Source organism: Alligator sinensis, unplaced genomic scaffold (assembly GCF_000455745.1).
Source record: "Alligator sinensis unplaced genomic scaffold, ASM45574v1 scaffold308_1, whole genome shotgun sequence".
NCBI classification, from domain to species: Eukaryota; Metazoa; Chordata; order Crocodylia; family Alligatoridae; genus Alligator; species Alligator sinensis.
In genome coordinates, this window is record NW_005842041.1 from 2,272,119 (window position 1) to 2,288,996 (window position 16,878).

General features: G+C 41.3%; 1 protein-coding gene across 9 annotated transcripts in view; it reads right to left on the reverse strand.

The window, feature by feature from the left end:
• The window catches only part of PTAR1 (protein prenyltransferase alpha subunit repeat containing 1), a 58,718-nt gene that overhangs the window by 19,668 nt on the left and 22,172 nt on the right, over nt 1-16,878 (reverse strand). For all 9 annotated transcript variants that reach the window (XR_003093818.1, XR_003093817.1, XM_025202985.1 and 6 more), the window contains exons 3-5: nt 14,843-14,909; nt 6,104-6,208; nt 2,989-3,202 (exon numbers count right to left, since the gene is read on the reverse strand). Coding sequence is in view for 7 of the 9 variants with exons in the window: in XM_025202985.1 (XP_025058770.1) it covers nt 2,989-3,202; nt 6,104-6,208; nt 14,843-14,909 (386 nt within the window). In the remaining 2 variants the exon portion in view is untranslated. The remainder of the gene's footprint in view (nt 1-2,988; nt 3,203-6,103; nt 6,209-14,842; nt 14,910-16,878) is intronic.

Genomic DNA, 16,878 nt, shown 5'->3' on the forward strand with positions numbered 1-16,878 from the left:
TTTTTTTGTAACTGCAACTCAAGAAAGTTTTCCTGCCTGCACCGCGACCACCTACGGTGTAAGTAAAATAATCTTTAATCAACCTCTACGCGTCCGTGCCTAATTCTAGTTTGCCGTGCCGACCCTTTCCCCGGCCCATGTGCCCGGGCTGTTGGCCACAGCCCCTCGGCCCCGACACTCCTAACCTATATTCATGTTGCTGGTTACTTCTTCCCAAATGAAGCACTCTGCATTTATCCTTATTGAACAGCAACTGGTTTCACTCCGCCGACCTTTCCAGCTTGTCCAGGTTCACTTGGATTTGCATACTAACCCCTAGCATGACCACTTTTCCCATAACTTAGTATCGTCTGTAAACTTGGCCAGCATGCATCTAAATCACTGATACAAATGTTGAACAGCACAGGGCCACCTCCTGCCAAGATGATACAGAACTGAGGAAGAAGAACTGAACCCTGAGGGACACCACTGGCCACCTCCTGCCAAGATGATACAGACCTGTCCACTAACACTAGCATGATAAAATATTTAAGGCCTGTAGTAGGATTATTGGTCTTAGGTGTACTTCATAAGCAGGCTGAGATTTTTAGAATCCAATAACACAGACTATTTTCATACCTCCATAAATAAGAACGAGGCTATGTTTGTAATAAAATCTACATGAAGGATCAAACTCTCTCCTCTAATACTTCTTACACTCTTTCAAAAACAAGGTCTGTCAGAATTAACTGAAATATATTTACATTTTTTAATTTTAAGAATGGTCTAGATTAAGAAAAAAATAGAATAAAAAACCCAGCTGGTCTCTAGGACAGTGTAGTGGTGTAAATATCCATATTTTAATAATAATAATATTGAACCAAAGGTTTAAAAGGGACCTCAACTTAGTTGCAAAACTATGGGCACTAAAAGCTGTGGGGGATAAAGGACAAAGCAGAGTTCTATTTTCTTTTTAGTCGCAAAAAAGGCAGCTCTACACTAAAATATTATAAACATACATTCACAGTATGTTATACAAATCTAAGCCCAACTGAGGATGCCAAATTAGACCAGTTTTAAAAAATAGTCCTTCAGGTCTCAGTTAAAAGAGTAAAAAAGTCTTTCAGTCATGTTTCTTTATTTTGGCTTGTCTTTTCCTTAATTCTTTTCACATTGCTTAATTCTGTATCTGTTAAAACTACCCATTTTCTAATTCTGTCTATTTATGTTCCCCAAGTTACAGAGACCCTGAGACCCTTCCCCCAGTCCTCCTGGCTTCCCACCCAGCTTTAAAGCTTTCATGCATCCAGCACCATATCGAATGCAGGGCAGCAATGATGCTGAAGTGCTGTATCAGCATTTGTTGCAAAGGATTCTGGAATCAGCATAAAGATCTTTCCTCAGGATTAAAAGGAGACCAATAGGGGAACTGGGAGGACTGCCAAGATGAGTAGAAAGCAGAGAGAATTGGGAGTTTCAGAACATAAATTTGAAAAAAAAAATCTTTGACAGGGAGGCAGTTAGTATGTAACCTGCATTTCCTTTGCCACTCTAATTATTTGTGAACTGCCATTGTTCAATGCAATTCACGGAGCTCTGTGAATAGGAACCCAAAACAGAGGAGAGCAAATCTTATTTGGATCCAAAAAGAACAGGTTGTGTCAAGCTGCATCTTCCCTCTGCCTTTATATATGTTTTATAATCTAGAGTTGTAAAAGGGATGGTGCTCTGTCCTTCAAACAACCGCTGCCTATTAAAGGAGGGAATGGTTATGCTCCATTTAGCTGCACCGAAATAAAAAGCACACCAAGCAAGAGTTTGTGTGAGAATCCCTGATTCTTAAGTCTCTATCCTTTTCATAATCACCACACTGACTACATCCTGTCATTCTTTTGCATTTTTCACATTTACTCTTTATTTGGAAGTTAAGTGAGACAGGTTGCCAGACTGTGGGACTATAATATGGGGACTATAATATGTGGACTATGACATACTTTTCAGGTTATTATTGAACTCATACAGATTAAAAACAATGTTTTCGGTGACAAATTAGAACATGGAATATTAGAAGCCAAATGGGAGCATGAGGGCCAGAGTTCAGAGGTGTAGTCAGCACTCTCCTAGCAACCTACCAACCCCCCCCCCCGAAACCCCCCACACAGATGGGGTGACAAATGGTCATATTCATGGCTGAAATAATGAAGAGCCAGATATAGCTACCAAGAAAGGTCACTGTCAGCAAAATAAAGGAAACCGTCTCACTTCACAGTTGAGAAAACTACAGCATAAGTAGTAATTAGAAAAATGTCCTTTTTAATTTTAGATCTCATCATGTCAACCACCTCACCTTGTTGGAAGTCCTAAGTACGTTCTGTTATAGGCTGTACCATATGAATATGCCTGAGGGGCAACAAGAAGATTTTCAAAAGACATCTCTGTGGAAGCTGAAGAGGCACACTACAGGCCTGTTAGCCAGTTCTGCCTTTTTGATATGACAATTCATTACACTCAGCATAAACTCTGCTGAAGGGTGCCCTTGGATCTTGTAACCATTTTCATAAGCACCACTTTACAATTTCTAAATTGCCTGGTGTCTTTATCCTATTTGAGTCCTTCATGCACATTCTGACAGCTCAAGATGACAGAGTACAAGAAGCAAAACAAAAAAAGGAACATTACAGTACTGGAATGACGTGCCACGTAGCATCTTTTTATTTTAATGGACTCTCAAAGTTTATGCCTGCACATAATTTATGCTCAGTGCTCTTTTCTGCTTTCTCCCACACTCTCATCTACTCTCTACTGGTTCATTAAATTCTGAGAAATGCATGGTACTTTGGTAGGAAAATGCCAGAACCATCTTCGTCACTACAATGCTTTAGACATTGGCTGTGTATGCCACTCCACACTGGTGATTATTCACTTCTCCCTCCATGATGTGCCCTTTGACAATCCGCATTTAAAATACAGATATTTAGCTGCAGCAGTGCATTTGTCATTATACTGTACCTTGACATTGAGCTTTCCCAAGTGCTGTAAAACCCAGATACGATGGGACCAGGCATTGTAGTTGCTTGGATATCTCCCAGCAGCTTCGCAGCAGACATCCATTTCCTCCTGCACTAGCCGCTGAATTCTTTCTGTAGGCACTGTTCCCATGTTCCCTTTATTCACAAGAGTGGGCAAGGAGTTTTCCTGAATTAATTGTTGCAGCACCCATCGTCTGGTTAAATGGTGCACAGGGTTAATAATGCAATTTTAAGAGGAAAACACAAGAAACAAAATACTTTTTTGCTCTTTATTTCATTGCTTAAGGCGACTAAGTCATATTTAAGTTTTCATCTGAATTAACATGAAACTGTAAGGTTGGAAAAGAAACACATGAAATAGAACACTTGTGAGTTATTCAGATGCCAAAGCCATCAGTTTATGGAAATATTTCACAGCATCTGATCCCGCTCTAGACTTGTTAATGTACTTGGTTCTAATTATCAGCCATATCTAGTTGTATAACTGTGAAAACAAACTGAAAAAAAAAAGAATCTGAAAACAAAAACATTCTGCAAAAGGATGTTTAAAATTTTTTTGAAGAACTCCTTTTTGAAAAGGCTTACATAATACTGACCTGAGCTTTTTATGCTGAAAAAAGTTTTACGGTAAAATTAGTTTTTTTGCTCTGAAACCCTGTGTAAATCTACTCATATTGGCTGACTTGAGTAACAAAAGAAAAAACAGTTTATTGCGTGTTGCACCTGTCAGTACAGCTAAAAGCAAACGAAAGGGATTCTATTCCTTTCTGTGTAACACTGGTAGATCACTTCATTCATTTCATTGGGAGTGACATTGGGAGCCCCAGCTCCATGTATACTTTTTTATGCTCCTGGGTGCAGGTGGAAGCAGCACCTGGAGAATGGGGAGCTCCTAGTTCCCCAGTTGCTGCTTCCATGTTTGAGACGGGAGGGAATGCAGCTGAGGAGGAGGGAGCGTGCTGGTGTCCGCCTCTCCAAGCTGGCAGACGGCAGTCACGCAATTGGGATTTGAGGAATTTTATGCCCCATTCGCAGAATCATGTGACTTGCATGTGTGGGACATGGCAGATCAAGTGATTTGAGGACTAGAGCATAAAGTTCTCCAGCCGGATTGTGTGACTGCCTTAACTTCTGCCAGCAGCCTTAGAAAACATCCTTTTTGTTACTAAGCTAGACATATATGACATGGAAACACCAAGAAAAGCAAGGTATTTCAAGTGATTTATTTTATTTTAATACTGTAACAGGTGCTCTTAATCTCTGTTAATTAAGTACAGCTGAAGGACAGCAGGGTCCCAAGCTGTAAAGCTGCAAAAACAGGTAGATTCAGAGCTCCAGGCAGCTAGTTAGGGAACCGCTACAGCAGGGCCCAGTGGGATGCTGCTGCTGATAAAGAGTAACCCTTGTGGTTGGTTTTGAGCATCAGAAATCATGTAACCACAAGGAGGTGGAGCCTGATTCCTAGGCTGAGGAGCTCATCCTGGTCCATATCTTGCAGGGGATCGAATTAGGCTTAATAATGTCTTAGATCAGCTTGGAAACACAGTGAACCTGGGAAGCCAGGAGGCAGCTGTTGCTAGGGTTCATTAGTGAGTCCAGATTAGGCTGGACTGGCCATCTGATGAGAAGAATGGCAGAGAAAAGCACCTAAATTGCTGCAGCTACTGTGAGTAGCCTCCTAAATTATGACACATAGCAGCAAAGTTTTGATAGTGGGAGGCATCAGAGAGGCTAGAGTGCATAGCAGGCAGGGTCAACCACCAGGTGACATTAGACTCGGCATCATAGTGCTAAACCTGCTACAGTACTTATTTGTTAATGTATAACAGCATTTTACTCTGCTTCAAATGTGCAATGGCTATGTTGATCATAACCCTGTTAATATGTAGGAGTTTCTTATCAGATACTTCTTTAATAAAAACTTTTGAACTGAACAGATCTGTGGATAAGAACCTGCAAGTTAATAACCAACAGGTAAAAAATGTAATTTAACATCCTTTTGTATACTTCATCCTGGCTCACTTCCATTTCAAATGCCACCAACACTACCCATCAGCTTGCAGAAAAGTAATCTTTGAAAAGGCTCTACAACTTACAAATTAGCCATTCAAAAAAAGGTCAATCATAAAATTTCAGAAATGTCTGAAAGTGGTGAGGTGAAATTATCATCTTGAGATCCAATCAGTTGCATAAAGAACAGTTTCAAGGTCTCCACTGGCTCCTGACACTTCCTGCCCACTTCCTTTCTTATTTTACAAGAACATTCTTAATTGTTCCTATGTTTCAGCTTTACTGTGTCTCTCTTTTTTGTTATACTGTGCAAGAATTTCATTGACATGAAGGAAAATAATGCAATTAACTAACTATAAACTGACTATACATAAAATAAACTCTTTCAGTAATGGATGTTACTTCAAAGAAAGAGCAGATAGGTAAAATTCCTAAGTGTGATTTTTAAATGAAGACTGAGAACAAACATATATTTACAACTTTGAATATGATCAAACATTTATTGTACCTAAAACAGGATGCCAAGACCAACCACAATCTTTGATTTTAGAGAGGGATTCAATGCGGCAAATGCAGTATCTTTGAATGATGCCATTGAATAATCTTCTTGATGGTGAAAATAAGATTGTTGCACAAAAAGAAACTAAAGAAGGAATATAAACCTACATACAATTAATGTTATAATTTATCTTAATTCTTACTTTATCTTATCTTTCTGGCAGGTCTGCAAAACAAAACTAGTACTTAAAAAAGTAAAACATTTGAAAATGCATAGTTTGATGGCAATTTTCAAGCTGCTTTTGGGTGCTGCTGTAAATACAAAATTTTGGGGAAATTATACACTACTATGGCTATATTACAAACACCTACAACATAAAGAGAAGCATATTATTTAAATAGCAAACCCAAAACATGGTAGAGAGGATTCTTTTCAAAGCCAAAGCTGTAAATTTTACCATAGATGGCTTGGAGATTTCCTATTTCCAAATGTCCACAATCATCTACACCACTTTCCCTAATGAAGAGAAAGTAGAGAAAAAGAGCTGGAAGTATATAAACTTGGGGAGGGTGGGAAAAGGACAAACCTATGAATCCATGTTTCTGGACTCTTCGGAAACTTAGTTAATGCCAGTTTTCCAAGATGTAAGTCCTTAAGTGGATTTAAAGTGCCAGACAATATTAGTTCCTTCCTGCAAAAGAAAAAGAAAAATACATTTGTAAAAATAAAGGTTTTTCATTAAAAAAAAGAAATATGAAGCAAGTAATTTTCTTTGAAGCATAATATAACTATGTTTTCCCAAAATAGAAAGCTTGAAAATAAACAAACCTTTAGTGGACGAAGGCACAGCACTGCAACCAAGTATAGTGCGTTTAAAGTAAATTTTAAAACCTCAGCTCTCTAACTTGACCTGGACAATATCAGCTATTGTAGTGGTCCTCTACCTTTATAGACTCAAGGCAGTCCTTGTTAGACTCAAGGGGCACCTATACACATGCCCCACACCTGCGGATTAGAACATGTCAAAGCAGACTTGATTAATTGAGTCTGTTGGAGAGTGCTCATTAGCATGCTCCAGCAGCCTAAGTGTTGCATGTATTTAGCATCGCATGCTTCAAAATGGTGGCAGGGGTGCTTTAACTAAAGCCCCTTGAATGAGATTTAATTAAAGCGCCCCCACTGCCATTTTGAAGTGTGGTACACTGAAAACATGAGATGCTGCAGGTGCTTTAATTAGAGTGGCTCCCAAGAGCTCCAATTAAAGCATCCTGAGGCATGTGTAAAGATGCTCAAGGAGCCCCTCAGAAAATGCCAGCTCTTTGTTTTTACTTGTTTCTTAACTATGGAAAAATAATAGAGTGATTCTTCTGTTGTAAGGAATCCAGAAAGACCATAACAGGTCAGAATGTTTTTGACACTATGGATTCCTATTTGAAATCTCTGGTTTATCTTATGAATCATCTATTTGCTAATAATACTAATTTTGGTTGCGCATACACATTCAAATAATCTCTCCTGGGAATTCTCCCAGGTTTGCTCTCCTGGTAGAAAAACCTAGCCAGAGTTGCATTTATAGACAATTGAATGTTGAGGCCCTGAATAGGGGCGAGCTTGCAGTGTTGACAACATGCAGTAGGGGAGGGGGTGGGGGGTGCTGCACACACACAGCAGTGTGATCCGCAGACTCCCTTAGTCTGCCTGGTGATAGATGTAAGCAATGCACAGGGCAGCCCTGATTCGCTAACATCAACTGCCCATAGTCAGCCTAATACCCTGCAGCACAATATGGGGTTTGTGAAGGGAGCATGTTTGGCTCTGTGCTGGAGCAGCAGAGTCCAGTGAATGACATTCTCTCTCTGGGAGGCAGGAAAGGAAGGTATGCTGGAGGACCATGTTCTCTTCTGAGAGAAGCCACAGCATGTACAGCCATTCACTGCCCCAAGAGAAACTGTCCTGGAGTGATTTAACCCTGGTTGTTTCCAGTTTATTCTTCTGGAGCAGCATTTTTACTCTGGGAGAAAAAGACTAAATATCTGCGTACTTGTGGTTTCTCCTGGGAAAGCAGTGACTCTTCCAGGAGAAAATGAATATCTGTATGAAGCCTTTGTGGAATACCCTCAAAAGGATTTCATTCCACCCTCGTTAAGAATCACTCCTCTAAGGCCTTAGCTCTAAGACCTCAGTGCATCTGAGCTGCTGGTACAAGTGTTGCTCTTACCCTGTAATCAAAATGAGGATGTGAATTCATTTGGGTCTGCACATGCAGAAATAAATGCTTGATCAACAGTTTTTTGTTGGGGAAAAAAGATCAGACCCCTAAGAAGAACATAAGTGAAAAAAATCCTAATTGTTCTACTGTAGGCAGATAAGACTTTCTAGTAGCCTGACAACATGGGTGACAATTTCTGAATTAGTTTCAGTCTTTTAGGTAAATTGAAATGAAATATCATTGTTTACTATGACTGTTTGGTAGCATTTCTTTCCATTCTTCTTGATTTGCTTTAGACAGCTGTGCCTCATGAAGCTTCCTCATTCTTTGGCCCCAGTTTTGACCTTTTAAGTTCTGTTTTGGACCTGTGGTGGGGCTGCTTGTGATGGGGCAGTCTCCAGGAAATGCCAGACCTGTGCCTCCCCAGTGAAGGGTGAGTATGGGGCGCTGGAAAGCCTCAGTCCCCGCTGCCTTGCAGGTGCCCCTATGGTCACCCCATTCAAATCATTGGGTTCAATGGTCGGGGTGCGTTCCGACAGTCAAATCATTGGGTTTGGCAGCACTAAATCATGGCTTATGCAAATTATCTGTGTCCCCTGTTGAAATTGAACCCCGACCATTGACTGTCGGAACACACCCCGACAGAAAAGCACAGGGCCAAGGCCCACCGAGCAGGGCCTGAGGCAAGGTCCAGGCTGATTGAAGAGACGGGGCCCAGGCCCATTGAGTGAGGCCTGAGGCCCAAGGGGCATTAGGCCCAGCAGCCCAGTCAGATGCTGGACCACATGCTTTGTCAGATGCTATGAATGGATTGGCAGAAGGAAAGGGGTTTATATAGAGGGGCATGGGACAGGGGAAGAGGACACAATTGAGGGGAAACAAGTGGGTAGAAGCCCAGTGAGGGAGCCAGGTGTTGAGGCCACAGTAAAGAGTAGGGCATGGGAAGATGCTCCAGTGAGGGGGGCATGGGGCTCAGGTACATCTGAGGACGCCTGAGGCCAAGTTTGGGCTGGGTAAGGCTGAGTGCTGCCCAGCTAAGGGGCCGGGGGAATATTAGTGGAGGTGGCTGCCATCTGCAAGGCATGGGACGTTATAAGGGGAGGTTCACAGTCGTGTATTCGCCCTTGGCTTCAGGGCAATTACATAGGCAGCCTTTCACCTAGGAACATCTTTAGTTACAACAATGGTGTGGCAGGCGAGGCAGGTAGGCAGACTGCCCTAGATAGGCATGTGGGCCAACCTTTGGACTGGCCCCAGGACAGTCCACTTGTTACACTTAGGCACTCAAGATTTTCTTTTTGGAAATGAGCAACTGGCTCACTCTTTTTTTTGGCTGAGAAGGTGGTGGAAACATAGAGCAGTCCTCAGTTTTTGTGCCTCCTCCCAACACTGTTTGAACATTTTTCATTATAATACCAAATAAAAATGGATAAACATTGAAGCAGAGAAGAGAATCTAAGATATAGGTGAGGCTTTACTCACCAAGGCGCCCCTGGGGGTTACAAGAAATAATGGCCATAAGCTAGCAGAGTGCAGATTAGACTGGACATTAGGAAGAACTTCTTCACAGTTAGAGTGGCCAAAGTCTGGAATGGGCTCCCAAGGGAGGTGGTGCTCTCCCCTACCCTGGGGGTCTTCAAGAGGAGGTTAGATAAGCATCTAGCTGGGGTCATCTAGACCCAGCGCTCTTTCCTGCAGTCTCTTTCCTACCTATGCAGGGGGTCAGACTCGATGATCTATTGAGGTCCCTTCCGACCCTAACATCTATGAATCTATGAATCTCCTCACCCACACAAATATGGTTTTAATCTAGAGTACAGTCTTGCTTACTCTCTATCTGACCCAGGGAATTTTGCATTCTGTGATGTAGAACAGCCAGCTTCATCACTGGGGGTGAAAATGTGTTCCATTTCAGTTTAGCCTCCAGCTTGGAAGATGGGAGAGATGGGTTTGAGCCCCTTCTACTGAAGGAGGACTAGAACACAGGTCTCCAATTTTGTTGGAGAGCATTCTAACCTCTATACCAGTGGTGCTCAACTTCTGGCCCATGGGCCAGATCTGTCTGTTTGCTTTTGAAAGAAAGTGGCTGTCAGCATGTGTTAGGCATGCTCTGAGCATGCTCTGTCTTGTGGCCTTCAGGGGTGTTAGGCACTGGGGTACCTAGTCTGTAAATCCCAAACATATTTATGCATGTGATAGACACCAATATGCTTAGCCAAGGAAGTGGTATCTCTGAGCACAGACAACAACAGAACTTTAGGCACCTCAGTAACTTTACTACACAAAACTTAGGTATCTAAGGACTGTCAGAACTTTAAACTATGTTGGGAGTTGTAGATCAGTTTTTTTGAATGAAGGCACCTAAATTCTACATAAGTTGCACTAAGAGGCCAATGATTTATTGAATATGCTGCAAGTCCACATATAGTGGACTGATCTCCAGTGAAGCCAGTGAATAATAGTCTGCAACTCTACAGTCCCAAAAGTACTTGCCCTTTTAATTTTCAGTGCTTCAAGGTAGATTTCCAAACATAAAGGCCTGGCTGTCTTTCACTGCTGCAGTAGCAGCATAGTACTTTCTGGGTTTTGCAGATTCTCAACATGAAAGCACCCCCTTGAAAAAGAACAGATTCAATTATAGGTGTGACTAAAATCCATCACAAAAGACAACAAGCTTACAAATTTGCCTTCTTTGGGCTCCTTAAGACTATGCCAAACTTGGGCAACAATGTCACTGACTCTGGTTTTTGTTTTGTTCTAATTGCCTTTAGTATTCTAGCCTATATGAAAAATAATGTCAGGATACCTCTCAACTGCCTCAGAGCCATCAGCAAGAGCTTGAGGTTGCTGTCATCTCTTGGGACTTAGAGAATTTGAATTTATTTTGAGACACTTTCAATCTGATGTACGCTGACCCTTGTTCAGTTACCCATCTGTGGTTCCACCAGTGAGTACTCTAATAAATCTAGCTCTCTGCATACACCTCTGTGATACCTTCTCAAGAGAGTGAAATAGTCCCTTTCCAGTTTCAATAGCTTGATTCAAAATTAAGGCTACTTTTTGGCCTGGAAGTAGTAGTAAACCTCTAACATTTAAACTGTGTTTAGTTACTGTGCAAGCTGCATTAAACAAGGTGAAGAAACACAGTTTCTCTTCTTGTTATATATTAAGAAAAAAATGTAGTAACAGAATCACCTTGCAGACTAAGCAACATTTTCTGCTTCCACATTTCATAAGAACAGCAAAGGAAGTGGGTACATTGAAGGAATCATTTCTAAAGGCTCGGACTTACTGTTGAAAGAGCTGCTCTCACAAGAGCTTTTATTTCTTTTGTAAACTATACCAAACGGTCTCTCTCTCCTCCATGAATATTTAGTTTCCCATCCATTATGGAAACGGCATTTATCACTCAGTTATCATACCCCTCAACTGTACCATATATTTCTGTGCCACTGGATTCACTCTTATGTGGCCCATAAACTTCCAGTATAACCTGAACTGGCAGTGGAAAATACTTCCCTGCCTATTCTTCCCTCCACAGATATTTTACACAATAAAAAAGTCAAATCCAGTCCATCCAAATACGCATGGGTTTTATGTGAGTGTATAAAATAGAATGAGAGTCAAGGACAAATTTGCAAATTAAACTATCGGGCCCTAGCTGTAGTGGCCAACTTCGTAATGGCAACACTAATGAGCTCTTAAAGAGAAGCCATCTATCTCCTAAAATTAAAAACAAGTTGTGCATTGGCATAGCAGCACATAATCAAACTGTAATTTATTTTATTGCAAAGTATACTCTGGCCTGGCTAGAAAATTAAACTAGTGCTTACCTTTTTTATAAAGTTAACTGCTGCTGTACTACTCAACTATAGCTGAAAAACCCAGATCCAATCTTTTTCTCTCTCAGGCACCCCACGTCTTTGATCACTAACAAACACAGTCAGAGGGAGGTTTCATTTTCTGGTGCGCTCAGCTGTGTGCTTCTGTTGGTGTTTTATTTTTGTGGCTCATATCCCCTAGGCTCATCCACCTTTTCTGACTGATAACTGCTCTACTGCTCCACTCTGTCTTCTCTTGTGTTTCTCTTTCATATCAGGCATGCAGGGCCATGTCAGCTGGTCAGCACAGCTTCCTCGAGGTATAGCAGGGCAGCTCCATGTGTGGGGAAGCTGCAATGCATAGGGCAGCACTGGCTGCCACCATGATGATGGCAGCAATGGGGTCACGCACTGCTATGGTGGTGGCTAATTTTGCACCCCTCACCTCCAAAGGCAGCACCTGGGACTGCTTCCCTGGTCATCCTCCCTCAGTTATGCTATATGGGCTTCATATGGGTCTGTAAATTTGGTGGTGGGGGATCAGTGGCAGTGTTAATTGCTGTGGCTCTGGGAACTATGGGAATTTATGTTGTTACTACTCCCCCACTGCCAAATTTCTGCACCCATGGTGAGCCACCAGGGCTGAATGACATGGCTCCATAGACCAGATCCAGTCCACAGGGTACAGGTTGAGTACCATTGCTCTAAATCTTTCACAACTGTTTAAGAGTATAAGAACATAATTTATTTCCAGTTTGTTTCAGAGTTTATGGGAGTATGACCATTTCTTCATTTAGATTTAGGAACCACCACACGGATTGCACTACGTGAAGGAATGTACAATCCTTATTGCCAAGGCATTTATCCGAATTGTATTTGTGACTCAAAATAAAATGGTCTTAACAGACTGCACTTGCAAACCCTTTTAGCTTTCAAGCAGTTAAAATATAAGGTGATGAGGATGGACAGACAGGAGATGTATTGCTATTAGAAAAAATGGGCTCAACTAAGCAGCAGCAGCACAGCGACAGGGAACATTACTGAAAGCAACTCCTGAGAAGCTGACACACAGTAATGCTACTGAATGGGATCACAAGCTATTTTTCAACTTAAATGCCCCATCAATTTTATCATTTCAAGAATACTCAAAGATACATTTTTCTCACGATAGAGTCAACCTTTTATGACCCCTACTTCCCTTTTTCTTACATCAATGATACTTCAAAGAATTGGTTCGCAGCAGAAACCTTGATAAATACACTATAGACAGAAAAAAAATGGAGCTTGCTTTATCTGGATCTGATAGTTACTCACTAGAAATACAGTATTAATGGACTCATTTCTGCATTCTTCCTACTGCATGAAGCCATCTGAACAGCAGAAAACCTGTATTTGTAAGCACTTTAATCTACCCAGACATAGAGCTGCATTTTTAGGAAACCCCTCCAGTTATCCTTCAAGGGGGGTGAGAAGTAGGGGGAAGGGCAGAAAGAGACTATTCCTACTAAAGCGCTCTGTGCAAGACTTAAGATTAGCTTCAGTCTCTTTACTTAGGGAAATGTAAGGAACTGCTTCGCCATCAGGAGCAAGGAAGCTGGTTCCTGTTTCCTCTTCACATATACTGGTGAAGCAGGGCTACACTGTCATGACTGAGGATATGGCATGTAGATTCCCATGTGGACTGAAGGATCTGCAGAGATGCCTGGGATCAAAGCCAGTCCCAGAGCTCTCCCTTCACTTTGGGGGATGTCTAAAAGGCAGAACTTGAATTGTTGATATTTAACTCAGATGAGCTGTATTGTTACTGTGCTAGTGAGTGAACTACCAGAGGCTCAAAATGATAAAGGTGCACAATCCTGGCAGAGGTAACTTTAAGCCAATTACAACAGCGAAGGTCAACTGGGCACCCTCTAATACTGGAACAAAGAAACACCTAATTAAAAAGGCAACAGGCTATCTTAACAGATGAAAAGAAAGCTGTTTTTTTCTTCTGCACAAACTGATGTGTTGAACTCTGCCACAAAATGTTATAAAGACCTAGATTTTGGAAAAATAAAAGAACAGCCCAGCAGAACTCAATAAAGGCAGGTTAGCCATTTACACAGATAACTTCCATGGTTACATCAGCTGCAATATCTCTTAAGAAATTCACTACCCACTTTGACACCTGGCAAAAATTTCTCTTATAGGCAAGTTATTCTTTAATTGACCATTAATGAGGATTTGACAGCTCCCTTGGAAGTGCCTAGTATTAGCTACTGTTGGAGATAGGATATTAGGCCAGATGGATCATTTAGACAAATCATTAGTCTAATCCAGTAGGCAAGTCCTTTGTTATGCAGGAAAGGAGAGGAGTCAAAGTATTCAGTTCAGAGCCTGAGACTAATTCATCATACATATGGCTTGTCTCCATTTCCCTAAGTGTACTTACTGATTTGCATGTAGAGCACTACAAAAGTCTTAAGCACTATTATTATATTTCGGGACTGCTTTGTTCCTTTCTTCCCCCAGTGGTTTGGGAAGAAGGAGATATATCTGTATTCTATTAACTCATTTCCTCTCATCTGCAACAGGTTAGGATTTAAGACAGTCAGACTGCTCAGTGCTTTCTAAACTACCCCATAAGGTAAGTTAGTTTAGAAATGCTCTTTAGTGCAAAAGGAAACTCTGGTTTATCTGATGCCAGGGAGAATGAACAAAATGCTGATTAAACATGACGTCTTGGCAAAAGGGACACTCCAGGCTCCATGTAATATAAAATCTGAATATTTAATTCCCCCTTTTCATTTATTATACAGAAGAAAAGCCACCCACGGATAAGGCTTTTGCCAGCTACAATCAGTTTCATTCACTGTAAACAAAGAAACGTTTCTCATATAACACAGTTACTCTTCAAAGGTAACCTCGTATAATGCAGGGGCTCAGAATGAAAAATCTTAGCAAACAGAGGTGGAATTTTACAGGAATTTAAACCAAGATGAAAATGCTGACCAATAGATGGGTGGAAGCAGCAGCTATAGTCCTTCCATAAAATAACTTCTTTATCCAAGATCTCTTTTCAAATAGAGTGGCATAACCCTTAATTTGCATTTGAAAAAAAAAAGGGTGTGAAATGTGACACGTTAGCTACACGGGACATCAGAACAGAAGAGGTTCCAAATATTGTTTCAGCACATCTTATCCAAAAAGCTGTTGCTGTGTTGTTAAATCTCACTTAAAACAAAGCTTATGGCTGACTCAGCCTGAAGGCAGCTGGCTAAGCTCTTTCTGAAGTCATTTGCTGAGTGTGACATACCTGACGTTCCATGCAGTGGTGAAGTCTGGGTTTAGCAGCAGCAGCGTACATGTGACATCTATCAGTTCTAAAAGATTGAAAAAAAATCCATCAAAGATTAACAGTGCTAAAACTTGAGCATTTCTTCCCTTTGTGTCCTCTCAGACCCCGAACCTCCGCAAAGCCTCTTCTCCGTGACATATGTTCTTAAATGGTACCTCTCTTGGAGATACTCTTCATTTCTATTCCAGAGAAAGTGCTGGCACAAATGGGGGAATGTAAATTAAAGCTCCCTCTCTCTGCATAATGCAACTTCTTAAACTAGGGTACACTAGTATCTATGTACTACATTATAGGATCATAGGAAAGCAGGGCTGCAAGGACCTCATAAAGGTCACTTAATCCAGTCCCCTGCTCCAGGCAGAATCAGCCCTAACTAAACAATCCCAGCCAAGTGTCTCTAACCTGCTGCTGAAAATTTCCAGGGATGGAGATTTCACAAGTTCTGTAGGTAGTCTGTTCCAATGCCTAACCAACCTCAGAGTCAGAACGTTCTTCCTAATCTCCAACCTATTTTTCATCTGCTGCAGTTTGAGGAGGTCTTTGCTTCTTGTCCTATTCCCTACAGTCATAGAAAGAAGGCTATTTCTATCCCTCTCTATAATCGCTCTTCAGGTATTTAAAGACTATTATCAAATCCCTGCCCCCCCAAGTCTTCTCTTCCCCAGACTAAATTATCCTAGTTCTTTCAGCCTTTCCTTGTAAGTTATGCTTCCCAGGCTTCTAATATTTTTGTCACTCTCTGCTGGACTCTTTCCAATCTGCGCATATCTATCTTGAAGTGTGGGGCCCAAAACTGGACACAGTTCTTCAGGTAAGACGTTACAAGTGCTGAAATGAGAGGAAGAATCATTTCCCTTGATTTGCCAGTGACACTTCTGCTAATACAACCTAATATGCTGTTGGCTTTTATTTGGCTCACATTCAGCTTAGGGTCCAGTATAATACCCAGGTTCTTCTCTGCAGTACTGCAACATAGCCAGTCATTCCCAGTCTGTATTTGTGCATGCAATTATTCTGTCCCAAGTATGGGACTTTGCACTTGTCTTTGTTGAATATCATCTGATTGACCGCAGACCACCTTTCCAGTTTATGCAGGTCATTCTGGATCCAAGCCCTGCCCTCCAGAATGTCTGTAATTCCACTCAAATTGGTGTCATTTGCAAATCATGAGCTACTTCCAGCTGTATGACTATGATTAAAAAATGTAAAGTTTTGTAATCATGCTAGTCCATTTAGTGATTGAAAACTGTGTAAAGACACACAGAATTCTTCACAAAAAATTGGAATGAGATCTTAAAACTATCACAGCTATTGCAGAACTGTGTTCATACAAGAACTGTGAGCTACAGATGGCAACTCTTTTTAGCTGTTCAGTTTTATGTAACTGCAAATACTATAACAATTCTATCTGTGAAAGGGAAAAAACTACAATAATTATGAATTAGGAGCAGCGAATACTGCACATTAATTCATTTAATTAGATGCACAGCTATGTAACAGAAAATACTTTTAATGTATTCTGAACGGGCTGCCTCTCCACAGATTGAGCTATTATGACTAATTCACAAAATAAGCAATAAACAGAAGCATCTATACATATTTGTTTGCCTCATTCCCTCTAAAAACTCTGCAGATCAGATGTATATATATTTAATGATGTCATAAAATTAGGGAGAGCTATGTGGGTGGCTGACAAGAGAAGAGTAATTCCATTCCAGCCTTGTTGCTCCTCTTCCCCCTGCACTCTGCTGCACTAATCAATTAGTCTGAGGCCTACCAACATAAAAAAGCTTAGTGTTCTGTGCATCTCCTTGTAAAACAGAGACAAGACACAATATCTTGTGTTTAAAGCCCAGTGGAGTTTAAAGCCCTGCTCCACCGGGCTTTAAACTAAGCCCGTTGGGGGACGGGGGGACTACAGCCACTGCTGGCCCGCTGAGCAATCCTTGCAAAGCCAGCGGATCACGGGGCTTCAGGGAGCCCACCCGTGCCCC